The sequence below is a fragment of the Rattus norvegicus genome, chromosome 1, assembly GCF_021556685.1.
Source record: "Rattus norvegicus strain SHRSP/BbbUtx chromosome 1, alternate assembly SHRSP_T2T, whole genome shotgun sequence".
Lineage (NCBI taxonomy): Eukaryota > Metazoa > Chordata > Mammalia > Rodentia > Muridae > Rattus > Rattus norvegicus.
This window is the reverse complement of record NC_141534.1, coordinates 185,352,974-185,369,340: the sequence shown is the minus strand read 5'-3', so window position 1 is coordinate 185,369,340 and position 16,367 is coordinate 185,352,974. Positions and strand designations below refer to the sequence as shown.

The 16,367-nt window shown below is 39.2% G+C and overlaps 1 protein-coding gene across 2 annotated transcripts in view; it reads left to right on the top strand.

Moving 5' to 3' along the window:
* The window catches only part of Smg1 (SMG1, nonsense mediated mRNA decay associated PI3K related kinase), a 101,809-nt gene that overhangs the window by 80,529 nt on the left and 4,913 nt on the right, over nt 1-16,367 (top strand). For both annotated transcript variants that reach the window (XM_087592724.1, NM_001427295.1), the window contains 14 exon segments: nt 570-842; nt 1,009-1,243; nt 2,727-2,953; nt 5,472-5,622; nt 5,718-5,907; nt 6,089-6,558; nt 8,519-8,653; nt 10,278-10,430; nt 10,659-10,838; nt 11,476-11,703; nt 12,694-12,905; nt 13,059-13,165; nt 15,428-15,607; nt 15,689-15,795. In XM_087592724.1, the coding sequence (XP_087448850.1) occupies nt 570-842; nt 1,009-1,243; nt 2,727-2,953; nt 5,472-5,622; nt 5,718-5,907; nt 6,089-6,558; nt 8,519-8,653; nt 10,278-10,430; nt 10,659-10,838; nt 11,476-11,703; nt 12,694-12,905; nt 13,059-13,165; nt 15,428-15,607; nt 15,689-15,795 (2,848 nt within the window).

The following is a 16,367-nucleotide window of genomic DNA, read 5'->3' as shown; positions in this document are numbered from 1 at the left end:
TTATGAAAAATGGTTGATAGATGAAAGTTGAATGAAGTTCCTTTTGTTACTTTGTTGTTTGCTTTTGAGAAAGCCTGTCCTATGTCACCTTACCAAGTAGCCGAGATTACAGAATTGTGCCATCACTCCCAGATATCTTGGTGTGTAAGAGGATGCTTATTGCAAGTTTGAAGCCAGCCTTGTCCAGTAGGCACTGACTCAAACTACTCAGGACTTGGGTGTGATTCAGTGTTACATATATGGAATTTGCAATGCTGAAGACTCCATTCCTGTAGTACTTCAGAGGAAGAAAGAGGATGTTAATGTGAACTCATTCAAGGTTTCTCTTGTAAGACACTGTTTCTCCTAATTAGTAGATGAAGATGTTTACATGGTAGGATTGTTTAAGGAAGTTATCTGCCATTGATTGCATCTTATGAAATAGCTTATGTTCTTGAGACTTTTCTAAAATGCAGGTAATGATTTTTATTTTTTTGAGAATAAAATGCAATTTTCTGATTGTACACTGTGAATGTTATTTATATGTAGGGATATATTAATATAAGCAAGCACCTGCTTTATTTTTATAGATATGAGATGCAGTATGCTCCTCAGCCCCCTCCAACAGTCTGTCAGTTCATTACTGCCACTGAAATGACCCTTCAGCGGTATGCAGCAGACATAAACAGCAGACTTATTAGACAAGTGGAACGCTTGAAGCAAGAAGCTGTCACTGTGCCAGTTTGTGAGGATCAGTTGAAAGAAATTGAGCGTTGCATTAAAGTTTTTCTTCATGAGAATGGAGAAGAAGGATCTCTGAGTCTAGCAAGTGTCATTATTTCTGCCCTTTGTACTCTTACAAGGTGAGCTAGTATGCTTCATGCTAGATCATCTTATTGTCTTCATGTGTTTTATTTTAATTCCAGATTTAAAACACTATTAGTTTTGACCAGTGTTATTCACTTTCCTTGAGAATTGAAGTCTTCTCTTGTCTCTGCGCACTCAAATTTGTTTTCATTGCCCACATAGGCGCAACCTTATGATGGAAGGTGCAGCTTCAAGTGCTGGAGAGCAGCTGGTTGATCTGACATCCAGAGATGGAGCCTGGTTCCTAGAGGAGCTGTGTAGTATGAGTGGAAATGTCACCTGCTTGGTGCAGTTACTGAAGCAGTGCCACCTGGTACCACAGGACTTGGATATTCCCAACCCAGTGGAAGCATCTGAGGCTGTTCATTTAGCCAATGGAGTGTATACATCTCTGCAGGTGAACACTTTGAAGTGGTTGGGAATCTAGCTCAATTGGTAGAGTGGTTGCTTAGCATGCATGAGGCCTTAAGTTTGATCCAGAGACACATAACCAAGAGTAGTGTCACCTGCCGTAATCCTGGCAGTAGAGTCAGGAAAAAGTTCAAGGTCATCCTCAGCTGTAAGACCCAGTTTTAAAACAACAATCCAGCAGCAAAACAGATTACCAGACAGTGGGGGACGTTCCTCCACTTTTTGGCCCCAAGTTTTCTATGTTGAGGTTAGATTTTAAACAGTCTTGCTTAGGTTCTTAATATGCAGAGCAGTTTGAGTGTTGAATGTTACTCATGCAGTTATTTAAAATGTTAAATGTAGCTATGACTACTTGTGTGCATAAAGCAGGTATTGGTATGAAGTTTGTAATTAATTTGACTGTTCATTGTTGCTTGAGCAGTCATTTAAAGTAAGGGTCAGGGGCTAGAGAATTGGACTGACGACTTTCCATGGCTTCTTCCTGTTAGAGATTAATTTTAATGTTTTGATTAAGTGTGCCTAAACACTAAAGGTCCTTGTCCCTAATTGGTTTTTGTTCAATCAATAAAGATGCCAGTGGCTAATGGCTGGGCAAAGATGTAGGGTGGGACCCTTAGAGTTGTGTGGGCTAGGATGCACAGGGGAAGAAGAAAGATTGCCATGAAGCAGTGGGACAGGAGATAAAGCCAACAAGCCATGCAAGAATTAGGGTAAGTGGCCACTGGCCCATTAGGGCTCAGTTAGCGGGAGAAGGTTTAGGAGTGCCCAGCCTTTGAGGTAGCTAAGACATTTTAAAATTAACTGGTGCGTGCTATGTGCGCATAGGTACGATCTGCAGGGAGCCAAAAGTGGTATAGCCAGGCTCACCACTCCATGTAGCACATAGACATGTTGAAGCAAAATACTCATAGACATAAAAATAATAAAAATCTAAGCATCAGAGTATGGCCTCATGTAGGTTGGGGTTTGTTGTTGGTTTTTTTTTTTGGGGGGGGGGGTTTGATCGTGATTTTGTGTGTGTGTGTGTGTGGGGTTTCCCTCCCTCCACCACCCCTCCCCCCTTTTCTTTTTTAAAGATAAGGTCTTATTATGGAGCTCTGGCTGGTTCCTGGATCTCACCAGTGGTCCATGCTGGCCTCTGCCTCCATGGGCTGGGATTAAAGATATGCCATCATATGCAGCCTAGTTTTGTTTTTAAACTTTGGGCTTTTTGGACACAGCATTTCTTTTTGTAGCCCTGGCTAGTGTGGAATTTGCTGTGTGGTACAGGCTACTATTAAATTTATGGCAACCCTTAAACTTGAAGCAGTCCCTCAGGCTCTGCTTCCTGAGAGCTACGGTTATAGGCTTGTGTCACTATGCCCTGTTTGACTTGGGTTTCAGTTCTAGGACTGTATTATGGAATGTATTAGCAAGAACATTAATATATATATATATATATATATATATATTTTTTTTTCTTTTTGTAGGAATTAAATTCAAATTTCCGGCAAATCATATTCCCAGAAGCTCTTAGATGTTTAATGAAGGGGGAGTGCACTTTAGAAAGTATGCTACATGAACTAGACAGTCTCATCGAGCAGACTACTGATGGAGTTCCTCTGCAGACTCTGGTGGAGTCGCTTCAAGCCTACTTAAGAAACACAGCCATGGGACTTGAAGAAGAAACTCATGCTCATTATATTGATGTTGCCAGGTAAATGTGTTAGCCAGCTATGTTATCTTTCAGCAAAAAAGAAGAGATGGCCAATCAGCAATAGTGACACATGCCTGAGATACCAGGGCTTTGGAGACTTAGGCAAGAACATGGCGAGTTTGAGCCATCCTCTCATAAAGAGAGAGGTGGTAGGAATTAGGAGGTAACCAGGTAATGAGATTCTCCGCTCTAACCTAATTAAATTTATTTTTAATTTTTAGGGCAAATCTGATCTGATGAATGTTTATGGTTAAATAAAAAACCACAACAACATAAGTCCATTACTTGATTACAGTTTTCCTAGAGATTGTCTGCAGTCTTGTGCAAGCTCATCTTTAGTCTGACCTTAGTGCGTGCTTTCTCACAATAGCAGTGTCATGAAATGGGCAGTGGGGAAGTCATGGAATGTGCTTGTATTTCACTAGTAACATACACACCTCTTTGAATGTTTATGCCTGTTAGTTGCTTATGCAGTTCTTTGTTGTACATATAACTACTCTTTTGTTGCCATGACTGCCCGTGTGTACATGAGGTTCAGTATGTGTATATGGGGGGGTTATTTTTTGTGGGGGTTGTCGGTGGGGTGGGGAGCATGCGCACTTGATGGGAGGGGTCACTTGCCACAGTGCATATGTGGACAGAGAACAGCTTTATAGAGTCTTTTGTGCTCCTGCTTTTATATGGATTCTTGGAATACAACTTAGGTTGTAAGGCTTCTGTGACAAGTACCTTTACCCACTGACCCTTCTTGTCAGCTCTCGGTGTATGTTTTTAAGCCATGAATGTATCTGAGGTAGTTAACTTGGCTAATTAAATGTGTACCCCACTTCAAGCAAACAGTTTTAATTTAGTTTATAGTTAGGTTTGGGAGATTAAACATTTTATTCTCCTTTAATCCCAAAAAGCATTTTGACTTTGGAAACTTTCGGGATTGCATAGCTCTGTAGACATACATTGTAGCCATGACAAGCCCTTAGAGACTGAGGATCACTTTCTTTGTCATTCTAGTATTTGTTTACTATAGAAAATATAACTGAGGGTACAAATACTGGCCACCGGATTTCCTCAAATGGAAAATCACAAGTAGAGAGAAGGGGGTAGTGAAGGACTTGTTTCCACATGTGAAGTCATCTGGCCTGCTTGTTCTGGTTTAAGCTCTGTTCCTTGTTATTTTGTTAGGTGTTTTGGGGGAGGAGCACATGACAGTGTGCACATATAGCGATCAGAGAACTACTTTGTGGAGTCCTGTCTCCATCTTTATTAGGGTCGTGCATTGAACTGAGTCATCAGGCTTGCATAATTTGATAGTAATTGCTTTATCCGTTGTACCCTTTTAACAACCTTCCCTTAGTTCTTTTGAAGTACATTTTTTTCTTAAATAATTCAGGAAACAGAATGTGAATATAAATTTTTCTCTTTCCTTCAACAAAAAGGTAGCAATGGTTCCTTCCTGAATGAGTTCTACATTTTGAAATCCTTTTTTCCCTTTTTAGCTGTAGTTGTGTGTAAGAGTGTAACTAATAGTATAGACACGCACCAGCTCAAAATGGCTTATATAATAGCAGTACCATCATTTCAAGGAACAGTTAAAGTTAGTTTAATCTGTGTATGTTTTACTGAGTTTCAGACCTCCCCTTACTTGATATGTAGGTATGAGTGCTGCTACATGTGTTCATGTATGCACATCAGGAGTTGAAATCAACTGTCTTCTCTTTTGCTCTGCCTTTTTTTTTTTTTTTTTAATTATAAACCTTTCATTGAACATAGAAAACTTTGATTGGCTATACACAGTATTCCCTTGTCTTGGCTTCCCATTGCATTGTTGGGGTCAAAGGCATATGACATCATGCCTTGCTGTTAATGAGAGTTGTTGGTCTGGAGAGATGGCTCAGCAGTTAAGAGCACTGACTGCTCTTCCAGAGGTCCTGAGTTCGATTCCCAGCAACCACATGGTGACTCACAACCATTTGCAATGGGCTGTTCTCTTCTGAAGTGTCTGAAGACAGCTACAGTGTACTCAGATATAAATAAAATAATCTTTAAAAAAAAAAGACAAAAAAAGAAAGTTGTCATTTGACATGTTCTAAATCATAATATTTTTACGTTTTGAAGTGTACATAATTCAAAACTGTATATACTCCAAATGGCAGGTACCTTGATTACTGTCTAAAGTTGGTTCCAATTACATAGCACCATTGCACCTGACAGTTTTATAGATCTACATTTTGGAATTAGGTTATTCTTAACGTTCTTATATATTATATAGCCATTTCTAAAATGTCCTTCACATTTGGGTAAAATTGAAATCACATAGTTATTACACATTACTCAAACTGAGCTGCTATCATTGATTTCATAATAGAATTGGCACTAATACCATTCTCTCATAGAATTTAACATACTGCTAGCATGTTTCTGTAGACTTTGCATAGAAGTCTCTACGTCTCATGGACTTTTGTATTCCCCAAACAAACTCTCCTTTAGGTGAGGGTTTTAACACCAGTTTCTTTTTCTCTAGAATGCTACATGCTCAATATGGTGAATTAATCCAACCAAGAAATGGTTCAGTTGATGAAACACCAAAAATGTCAGCTGGCCAGATGCTTTTGGTAGCATTTGATGGCATGTTTGCCCAAGTTGAAACTGCTTTTGGCTTATTAGTTGAGAAGGTAAACATTAATTTTTGTTTTATGAAAGGTGCAAGTGCAGTAGTCATTTAATGTGTACAGAGGAAAGTGAATATTCCTTTTTCCCATTTGCATAGTTAAACAAGATGGAGATTCCCGTTGCTTGGAGGAAGATTGACATTATCCGGGAAGCCAGGAGCACCCAGGCCAATTTTTTTGATGATGACAATCACCGGCAGGTGCTAGAAGAGATTTTCTTTTTAAAAAGACTGCAGACAATTAAGGAGTTCTTCAGGCTCTGTGGTACCTTTTCTAAAACATTGTCAGGTAATATTAGCATTCTGGCTTAGGTTGTGTTCATAATACTCTAGAAGGGATCATTTGGAATAGGCTTAATTTAACTGTGCACTTGTGAATTCTCTATTTTTCAGATAAGCAATATTTTATATGATCTTATTTGTTAAGGATCCGTTTTAAGATGACTTTCTTCTCTTTTTTCTTTTCTTAGGATCAAGTTCACTTGAAGATCAGAATACTGTAAATGGACCTGTTCAGATTGTCAATGTGAAAACCCTTTTTAGAAATTCTTGCTTTAGTGAAGACCAAATGGCCAAGCCTATCAAGGCCTTTACAGCTGACTTTGTAAGACAGCTCTTGATAGGACTCCCAAACCAAGCCCTCGGACTCACATTGTGTAGCTTTATCAGTGCCCTGGGCGTAGACATCATTGCTCAGGTAGAGGCAAAGGATTTCGGAGCTGAAAGCAAAGTCTCTGTGGACGATCTGTGTAAGAAAGCTGTGGAGCACAACATCCAGGTTGGGAGATTCTCACAGTTGGTGATGAACAGAGCTACCGTGTTAGCCAGCTCCTATGATACAGCCTGGAAGAAGCATGACCTGGTGCGCAGGCTGGAAACCAGCATTTCTTCCTGTAAGACAAGCTTACAGCGGGTGCAACTGCACATTGCCATGTTCCAGGTTAGCAGTTTGCTGTGTAGTTTGGCTTTCCTTACATAGTTCATGTATGACAGTATAAAGAAAATATGTAAACTGTCTCAGTTGTGCCAAACCAAAGCGAATACTTCCAAGGGTTTTGTGTTTTCTTTGCAATTACTTTTTTTTTTAATTGGTTTTTCTTTTTCTTTTTTTTTAATGGAATATAGTTGGTTTCATGTTTAATACCCTTTGACTTTCTTTTCAGCAGGACTGCATGATAAGCATTTTATATATTTATGTATTAGTGAACAATGAGTACTATTTGTGAATGTAGTTTATAACGGTTATATTTACTCATGATGTAGTCAGGTCCACCGCATGTTGAGTTTATAATTATATTTATCTCTAAATAGGTTTCACTGATGCTCAAAAAATATAGTGCATAGCTTACATAAATCTGCCTTTATTTTGAAAAGTGCTTACAGAAGAAGCCTGTTTTGTTATGTAAGCACAGGCTTTGGGATAAGATAGGTTTGTATTCCAACCAAACCTAGTTCTGATATCCTGCCTGTAGGTTGAGGGTTTTATCCCTTACAGAAGAGGACTTGTGAGGGTTAGGCTGTGAAGATGGGAACAATGTTGTATCTCAGGGGTAGCTTTCTTATTTGTTCTTTTATAAATAGAGACTTTGACATTGTCAAAAGAATGTTAGTTTTCTTGAATCTGTTTTGGCATAAAGAGTGGTTATTTTGTTTTACTTTCGTCAGTGATCAGAAGGACCCATGCTTCCTTCTATTGGCAGTTTCCTCATCACTAGCTACTTTCTTACCACATAAGTTAGGAAAAGTGGTATATTCAGCCCTAATACATTAGTTGTGAATTAATAGTCCTGCTTCTTGCACATTGTCTATGGATTGGAGTAATGTTGCAGTAACTAAACATGAAAATGTTTAGTCTTTGAGATGCCACACAGTTTGGACTTTTTTCTCCTTAGAAATTATCACTGTTGGCTGGGGATATAGTGCACTTATAGTTGGTAATGCATATACAAGGCCCAGGACACCCAACACTGCATAAAGTGAACTGGGTTGTACACTTGTTTAGGCTGTAGGGTCAGAAATTCAAGGTCATCCTTGGCTATATGGCAGGTTTGAGGTCAGCCTTGTACTACATGAGACCTTGTCTACAATAATAGTAATAGTAATTAATGAAAAACAAACACCACGAGTTTAAAAGTGACAGTTAATATTGAGGGAAACTTGTTATAAAAGCTATTTTTAAATCTGGGCACACCTTTAAGCTTTAAGCATAATATATAACTATTGGATTATCATTTAACTGGTGCTAGAAATCAAATCTAAGGCCTTACATATTATGTCAGGCACATCACAAAACTATACCCCTAGCTCCTGTAGAAGTTGTAACCCCTGTGATCCTCAGATCATTAAAAGAAAAAAATTTAAATAGTATATGGAGAGTTCTACTGTGCTATTACTTCTTTCAGTCTCTGTCTAGGCTCCTTGCTAGACATTCCCACCAGACCCCAACCAGACTAAGTTCACTGCATTTTCTTATCTCGAGATTGACCAAGATAAGGGTTGTTTGTTGTTGTTGTTTGAAATGAAGCTCAAACTGACCTGGAACCCATTATCCTCCTTTTTCCATCTCAGAAGTACTGGGATTACAAGTTGTTTTCCACCAGACCTGGAAAGGTCAGTTGTTTTGGGGAGCAGGCAAATCAAATGTACTTATCAGATGGCTAAAGAATTCCTATTTGAATGCCATATATTAGTGATCTGTGAAGTTTACCAGCCTTCTTCCATGTCAGGGAAGTTTTCAGTTAGACCTGACATTTCTTTTATTCTCCCCAATCAATCATCCCTTTATTGCAACTCAATTTCATGTCTTCTTCAGCCATTCATGCAGCTTTTTTCCTTATTTAAAATATCTGAAGTCTTGTTCTACTGCTACTGGTGCTACATTTCTTTTTCTCTTTGAATAGTGGCAACATGAAGACCTCCTTATCAACAGACCACAAGCCATGTCAGTCACCCCACCTCGGTCTGCAATCCTGACCAGCATGAAGAAGAAACTGCATGCTCTCAGTCAGATTGAGACTTCAATCGGGACTGTTCAGGTGTGTCTGACTGTCTTCCTACTAGCACATTCTGTTATAGAAGTATAACTCAACATATCTGTGCCTATCTTCAGCTTCTAAGCCAAGTGAATGTAACACAATCCCTTTTCACTTTCAGTTTTATGTTTTTACTGAAAATTAAGTCCTTTTCACAGTTTTCTATCTCTCCACCTCCCCTCCTTTACAACACTATGCCTTTCTCTCTTAAGAAACAGACGTGTGTTTTGTTTGTTTTGTACTTTCCAAGGCCAAGGACTACTATAGTAACTATTTTACCTGGCTTATTGTGAAACTTGGTTACTTTTTACTTCTGTCCTGTAGATAAAGGATTTAATATGTCCAGTACAGCAGAAAATGTTTCTAAAGGATTGTTGACTATATGCTTTCAGCTCTCTGGTGAAAGCTAAATATTTAGTTAATTTTTTAAAAACAGAAATTGGTCTTGAAGCTGTATATTTGTGTGTATCCTTCATAACTCAGATCTATTGGGTGACATTCTTTTCTGATTATGTAATTTAATTATATATGAAATTCACTACTAACAGTATTTTTTTTTTAAAGATTTATTCATTTATTATATATAAGTACATTGTAGCTGTCTTCAGATACACCAGAAGAGGGCATCGGATCTCTTTACAGATGGTTGTGAGCCACCATGTGGTTGCTGGGAATTGAACTCAGGACCTCTGGAAGAGTAGTCAGGTGCTCTTAACCGCTGAGCCATCTCTCCAGCCCCTAACAGTTTTTTTTAAAAAAAGATTTACAAATTTGAAGTGAAACTTTTTGATCTTAGTTCTTTCAAGTTGGCCAGTAGTCTGCCACCTGAGCATGTCTTCCTCTCCTCTCCTCTCCTCTCCCCTCCCCTCCCCTCCCTTCCCCTGCCCTCCCCTCCTCTCCCCTCCTCTCCTTTCCTTTCCTTTCCTTTTTCTTGTGGTGAGAATTGAACATAATTCCATGCTTCCTAGGCACGAGTTCTACCTCTCAGCTATGTATATCTCCAACAATGTTTTTATTTTTCAATTTTTATTTATTATTTATTCTCTTTTTTTGGCATAGTGACGACAGGTTCTTAACCTGTAGGCCAGGCTAGCCTGGACCTAGCCAACAGCCCCTGTATTTAATTTTTAAAAAACTGCTCTAAGGCTCAGTGGTTAAGAGCACTGATTGCTCTTCCAGAGGTCCTGAGTTTTAATTCCCAGCAACCACATGGTGACTTACAACCATCTGTAATGGGATCTCACCTCCTCTTCTGGTGTGTCTGAATAGAGCAACAGTGTACTCAAATACAGAAAATAAATAAATCTTTTAAAAAAATACTTTATATTTAAAAAAAAAGAACTGCTTTAAAAAAAGAATCACTGACACTGCAAAAAAATTAAGCAAAACCCAAAGAACATGAAAGTGTTACAGATTTTAAGTAAATCAAAAGTCAGTCTTTTCTTACCCAGGCATCTTTGTCCCTTAAGTACTCAAAATCAAAACGAGCTCTGAAACCAAGCTATTTGACATGCTTTCTAAGTTAAGCATGCCCATCCATACTACTCCGGAATCTGTCCATAAAATGTTTAACAAATAGAGAGTGGAGAGAGTGGTAAAGGCTCAGGGTTTCTGCTGGATTTTACAGGAGAAACTAGCAGCTCTTGAAGCAAGCATTGAGCAGCGGCTGAAGTGGGCAGGTGGTGCCAATCCTGCCCTGGCACCAGTACTACAAGATTTTGAAGCAACAATAGCTGAAAGAAGAAATCTTGTTCTCAAAGAGAGCCAGAGAGCAAACCAGGTACTACATGCTCCTCTTAGGCTTCTGTTTCAAAATTATGATATTTGAACTTTGTCTTCAGGTACTTGTAGTTGTACCAGATCTTGTAAATACTGACATTAAAATATGTACCACTCAGTCTTTGTAAGTTCTTAGGACCAATTCTAATTCAGATTCTAGAAAGGTGTCAGTAGTGCTGTTTTTCACATCATCACTTTTTCTACCCCAATGTGGGCTTTCTCTTCGCAGGTCACTTTTCTCTGCAGCAATATCATTCATTTTGAAAGTCTACGAACAAGAACTGCCGAAGCCTTAAGCCTGGATGCTGCCTTATTTGAACTCATCAAACGGTGTCAGCAGATGTGTTCATTTGCATCACAGTTCAACAGTTCAGTTTCTGAGTTAGAGCTTCGTTTATTACAGAGAGTGGTGAGTCCTGTGGGAGAAACCTAGTGTTTGAAATGATAAGGCCAGTAACCTAAATTAAAGTTATGGTTTTTGGAGACTGAATATATGTAACAAGTTGTTACAGGGATGCAGTGATTATTCTTGCTTTTAGCATCCATGGAACTTGACTGGTCAATAATATGTTGAATGAAAAAGATACTGGGGCTTAAGTGAAAGTTTTGAAGGGGGCAAAATGTGTATAGTATTGTGTGCAGTGTGCCAGGAGAGTAGAACAGGGTATGGCTGCTAAGGTGAGCTAAGCCTGAAAGTACCAAGTTAGTGTGCTCAGTGTTTTTGAGTGTTGTTGAAAAGATTTGTTTAGGCTGTTTTAGGACGTTTTGTCGTCTTCATTTCAAAGAGTAAGTTAGGGTAAGATAGAGCCCTGGTTATAGATAGTTGTCATTCCAACTGTATTACTGATTTTCAAGCATTATGTATTTCAGGCATTTATATCCTATATGATATGCAGAATAATTAGAATTCTTCATACAGACTTGAAGTTGTTAAGTATTGTCTTCTATGTATCATCAAATCAAGAGCCAACAACTGAGAGTTTGTATCTCTTACTGATGGTTATGATAGGACTTAATCCAAGTGGATTAATGCTTGTTCTATTTAGGACACGACTCTTGAACATCCTATTGGCAGTTCTGAGTGGCTTTTATCAGCACATAAACAGTTGACCCAGGATATGTCCACCCAAAGGGCTGTTCAGACAGAGAAGGAGCAGCAGATCGAGACTGTTTGTGAGACCATCCAGAGCCTGGTTGACAGCGTAAAGACTGTGCTCACGGGTCACAACCGGCAGCTTGGAGATGTAAAGCATCTCCTGAAAGCCATGGCTAAGGTAATGAATCCCACTGGCATAGTTTCCTGTCTCAAGGTAATAGCTTTGTGGACAGATGTGACACTTTAAACAAAAATAGCTTCTCTGTTTACATTTTGCAACTTGCTTGTAACTGCATCAAAATGTATTATTTTCATCAACTATGTTTTAAAGCAGGCATTCTTGATTTTTGTACTGATGAAATCCGAGGCTTAAATTGGTTGAGTATCATGGAGCAGGTATTTTGGTTTTCAGTCTTTTCTTTTCCACCTGTATTTCCAAACATACAGAGCATACCTCCAAGGTGAATGAACTACCCACAGTGAATGAACTACAACATAGGGTCTCTTCCCTCCAGAACCCTATTCAGCCTGGTTAATAAGGAAATGCATTCACAGAAAAGGCTAAATTAAATTACTTTGTCATTACAAAATGGACAGTCTGTAGTGAGAAATCTGGAATTTTGGTTTCTTAAAAAACATATAGAAGAATATGTTTTTTCACTTTAATGCCAGGTTTGGGGATATGGGGCTGTTTCACAGAGCAGCTGACTATGAAGTGCCTAGCACTCTAACAGGAGCATGGTTTTGCTAGCTGCAGATAGTTTCTGTGATTGTGTGACATTTGGAATTCTGAGAACTTTTCAGAGGGTATATAAATGCTAGGGCCCTAAGAGGTTGATGGTTGTTAATAGTCATGCTCAAAGAAGAAACAAGGGAGAAATAAGATTCAGGGATCTCTATCTCTCTCCTCCCTCTAGCCTTCTCTTTCCTTTACCTAGTGATAAGGGGTGAAACTGGAGGGATAAAGAACTCACAAACTTGCAAAGACCAATTACAACAATCATTTTGGTATTTCTTTTTATTTGGTGTTAGAAACAAAGATTCTATAATAAAAGAAAACTGACCTATAGTAAGCAGATTAAACACAGTGACATTTAGATCACTTGCTACCTCTTCATGAAGGGGTAGCTGTCTGCCTGGTGCCTAATGGTCTATGCTTTGGCGGCAGGACGAAGAGGCCGCTCTAGCAGATGCTGAAGATATCCCCTATGAGAGCAGTGTCAGGCAGTTCCTGGCCGAGTACAAATCATGGCAAGACAACATTCAGACGGTTTTGTTCACACTGGTCCAGGCCATGGGTCAGGTTCGAAGTCAAGAACATGTTGAAATGCTGCAGGAAATCACTCCCACCTTGAAAGAGCTGAAGACACAAAGCCAGAGGTAAGGGTGCACCCTGGCTGGGGCTCTACTGAGGTAGAAGCAAAGCATGAGACACTCATCTCTTGCCATTTTCATTTCTAGTTTTGCTCATGTTTATAAAGTCATATGGCAAAGCATTCCATAAATAAATATTTCATAAATTTTGTATTTCAGTATCTATAATAATTTAGTGAGTTTTGCATCACCCTTAGTCACCGACGCAGCAAACGAATGTTCAAGTCCAACATCATCTGCTACTTACCAGCCGTCCTTTGCTGCAGGTATGAAAGATCCTGATCCTGATGTGTTGATGTTTTACATATAGTTAGGTGTTTAGCTATGGGTGAGGTTTATTGTGTTTATAGTTAAAAGAGTTTAACACTGCCACATACTGCCTCAGTAGATTTTGGTATTATCAAAAGTTTCCCATAACTTTATCTCCTAGAGATTTGATGCCTACACTGTCCTTTCCCTGTGTGCTATACACGCAAGGGGTGTGGGGGTAAAAATGGCATAAAACCTTTACAAATAAACCAAACCGAGAAAGAGAAGTCAGCAAATCTATTGAGACTTAATACTGGTTTTTTTTTTTTTTGTTTTTGTTTTTATTTTTTTAATTTAAGAATGAGTAGATTGATTTCCCTCACAAAGAATAACTAAGGTCAAGTGTGGTAGTACATGTCTATAATCCCAATATTTGGGAGGCCAAATCAGGAGGCTTGCAAGTGGGGCCTAAATGATTTCTCTTTTCCTTCCTTTTTCCTTCCCTTCCTCTTTCTCTCCCTCCCTTTATTCCTTTTTTAAATTTTATTTATTCATTCGTTCGTTTACTTTTAGATGCTATCTCTACATAGCTGTGGCTGTTCTGGCACTCACTATGTACACCAGCTAGCCTTGATCTGCCTCAGCCTCCCAAGTGCTGGGATTGAAGATATGCACCACATGCCCAGCTTCTTACTTTTAATTATGATTTAAAATTTTATTCTTGTTGAGACCTTTAGAATAGAATAATATGGCAAATAGCTTTTTGGAGCCTTCTGTCCAAATTAAGACATGAAAACTACTATGTATATTTGTAGGGATTTAAAAAAAAATACATTAGCACATAGATATTAGGATTATTTCTTTTTTCCAGTTAATAATTGCTTGATGTAAAGTTTATAAATGCCCAAAAAGTATGTTGTTCTATGCTGATACTTATTTTTTTTTTTTTTTTTTCCGGAGCTGGGAACCGAACCCAGGGCCTTTCGCTCGCTAGGCAAGCGCTCTACCGCTGAGCTAAATCCCCAACCCCGCTGATACTTATTTTTAAAGGATAGCGTTTCACTGCAAAGCCTAGATTTTCCTGCCTCTTCTTCTGGGGAACTGGATGCAAGATGTGGCCACCAGTTTTTCTTTTCCTTCCTGTGTTCTTGTCATTGTTGTTTTTCCTTCAGTGTACTTTGACCATTTTCTTCCCTTATTCCCCAACTCCTTGACGATTTCCCCCCTCCCTATACCAACTTCATATTTTTTCTCTTAAAAAGAGTCAAAAACAAAAGAACACACACAAAATCTAAAACCAAATAAAACAAAGAAATATATGAGTTCTATTGCCCTGTCGTATCTGGGAAGTGCTGTTTACTTTGGAGAATCATCTACCCCCTCTGACTTTTATGGTCTTTCCACCACCTCTTCTGCGGAGGGGAGGGGGATGATACATTTAGGGTTGAATGTTCTAAGTTTCTCACTCTCTGATATTGTCCAGTTGTGAATCTCAGTGTTTAATTTAAACATTTATTTCAAGAAGAAGCTTGACTGATAGGTTGAGTGATTCACTGATCTGAGACCCAGTTATGTGTGGTGGCTATGATATGCCTGGTGAGCCATTCTACAGTTTTCAGGGAATTGCTGAGGAACTGAGATTGGCTGGGAGGAATGGTTTAGCCAGGTGGTGAGGAAACCCCCCATCCCCTGCTTACGATTCTTAAATTAAATGTATGATTGTTTTTCTTGCGTTGTGTCCCCAGAGATCAGAAGAAGGTCTTGGTCTGATATCCTAGATTTCCATTTACCAATGGTTGTAAGCCACCATGTGAATATTGATAGTTTAACCAGAACCCTGTAAGAGCAGGAAGTACTCTAAACTTCTGAACTGAGTCTCCCAATTTTTAAGGATTATTTTTTTTGTAGTGGGTTTGTGCGTGTGTGCGTGCTTGCTTGCGTGCTTGCATGCATGCTTGTGTGCATATTATGTGTGGGTAGGGGGGTGTGTGTTCCAGAGGTCAACCTTGGATGATTTTCACCTTAGTTGTGCATGGGTGTGTTGGCCTCAAACTCAAGAGGTCCTTCTGCCTTCTGAGTTCCAGGAGGAAAGGCATGAGCCATCACAGTGGGATAAGGATTCTAAACATTATAAAATCAAGTTCATTTTCAAGGTCGAGCACTGTGGAATACTTTCTATCAGCCATGCCTTGTGTGTGTGCTGCCTCCCCCACTCCACCCCCATTAACCCCCAATTTCTGTTTGTATGCAAATTGAGCCACCAATTTTTTTCTCTTTAGCGGTTAGGAGTAACACTGGCCAGAAGACTCAGCCTGATGTCATGTCTCAGAATGCTAAAAAGCTGATTCAGAAAAATCTGGCTACATCAGCAGATACTCCACCAAGCACCATCCCAGGAACTGGCAAGAGCATCGCCTGTAGTCCCAAAAAGGCTATCAGAGACCCTAAAACTGGGAAAGGTAATCAGTTAGAGTATAGATGCCTTATAATTCTATAATACACATGAGTTGGTTTGACTTACATGTGTCATTGCTTCATAGCTGTGCAAGAGAGAAACTCCTATGCAGTGAGTGTGTGGAAGAGAGTGAAAGCCAAGCTAGAAGGCCGAGATGTTGATCCAAACAGGAGGATGTCAGTTGCTGAGCAGGTGACTACTTTTTAAGCTTAAGCTATGTATTAATGCTGCTGGTAGGCTCAAGGATCTTATTTACTCATTTCCTTACTTTATCAAGAAATAATAGGCTCTTGGCCTGGCAGAATGGTTCATTGGGTAAAGGCATATGCCTCAAAGCCTGACAGCCTAAGTTCAGCTCCAGTTTCACATGATAGAATAAAGGTTGCTAACTCATTCAAGATGTCCTCTTACTTCCATATGTGCGTGCATGCATACACATGCGCACACATTGAATGTTGATGATAAAAAGAGAAATTAGCCCCTTAATCTTTCATTCAGTACTCAGAAGGTTATTGGTAACACTGCTCTAAAGTTGTCAAATGCTCACTACTTGACTCTTCACTATCTAGTCCTTTCCTTTTGGACAGTCTCTTGCATAGAAATTTAAGTTGTATGGGTTTGGGATTTAGCTCAGTGGTAGAGCACTTGCCTAGCAAGCACAAGGCCCTGGGTTCGGTCCCCAGCTCCGAAAAAAAGAAAAAAAAAATTTAAGTTGTATTATTGCTCTAATCATCCACCACACTCAAGTTAACTCTCACCTTAAA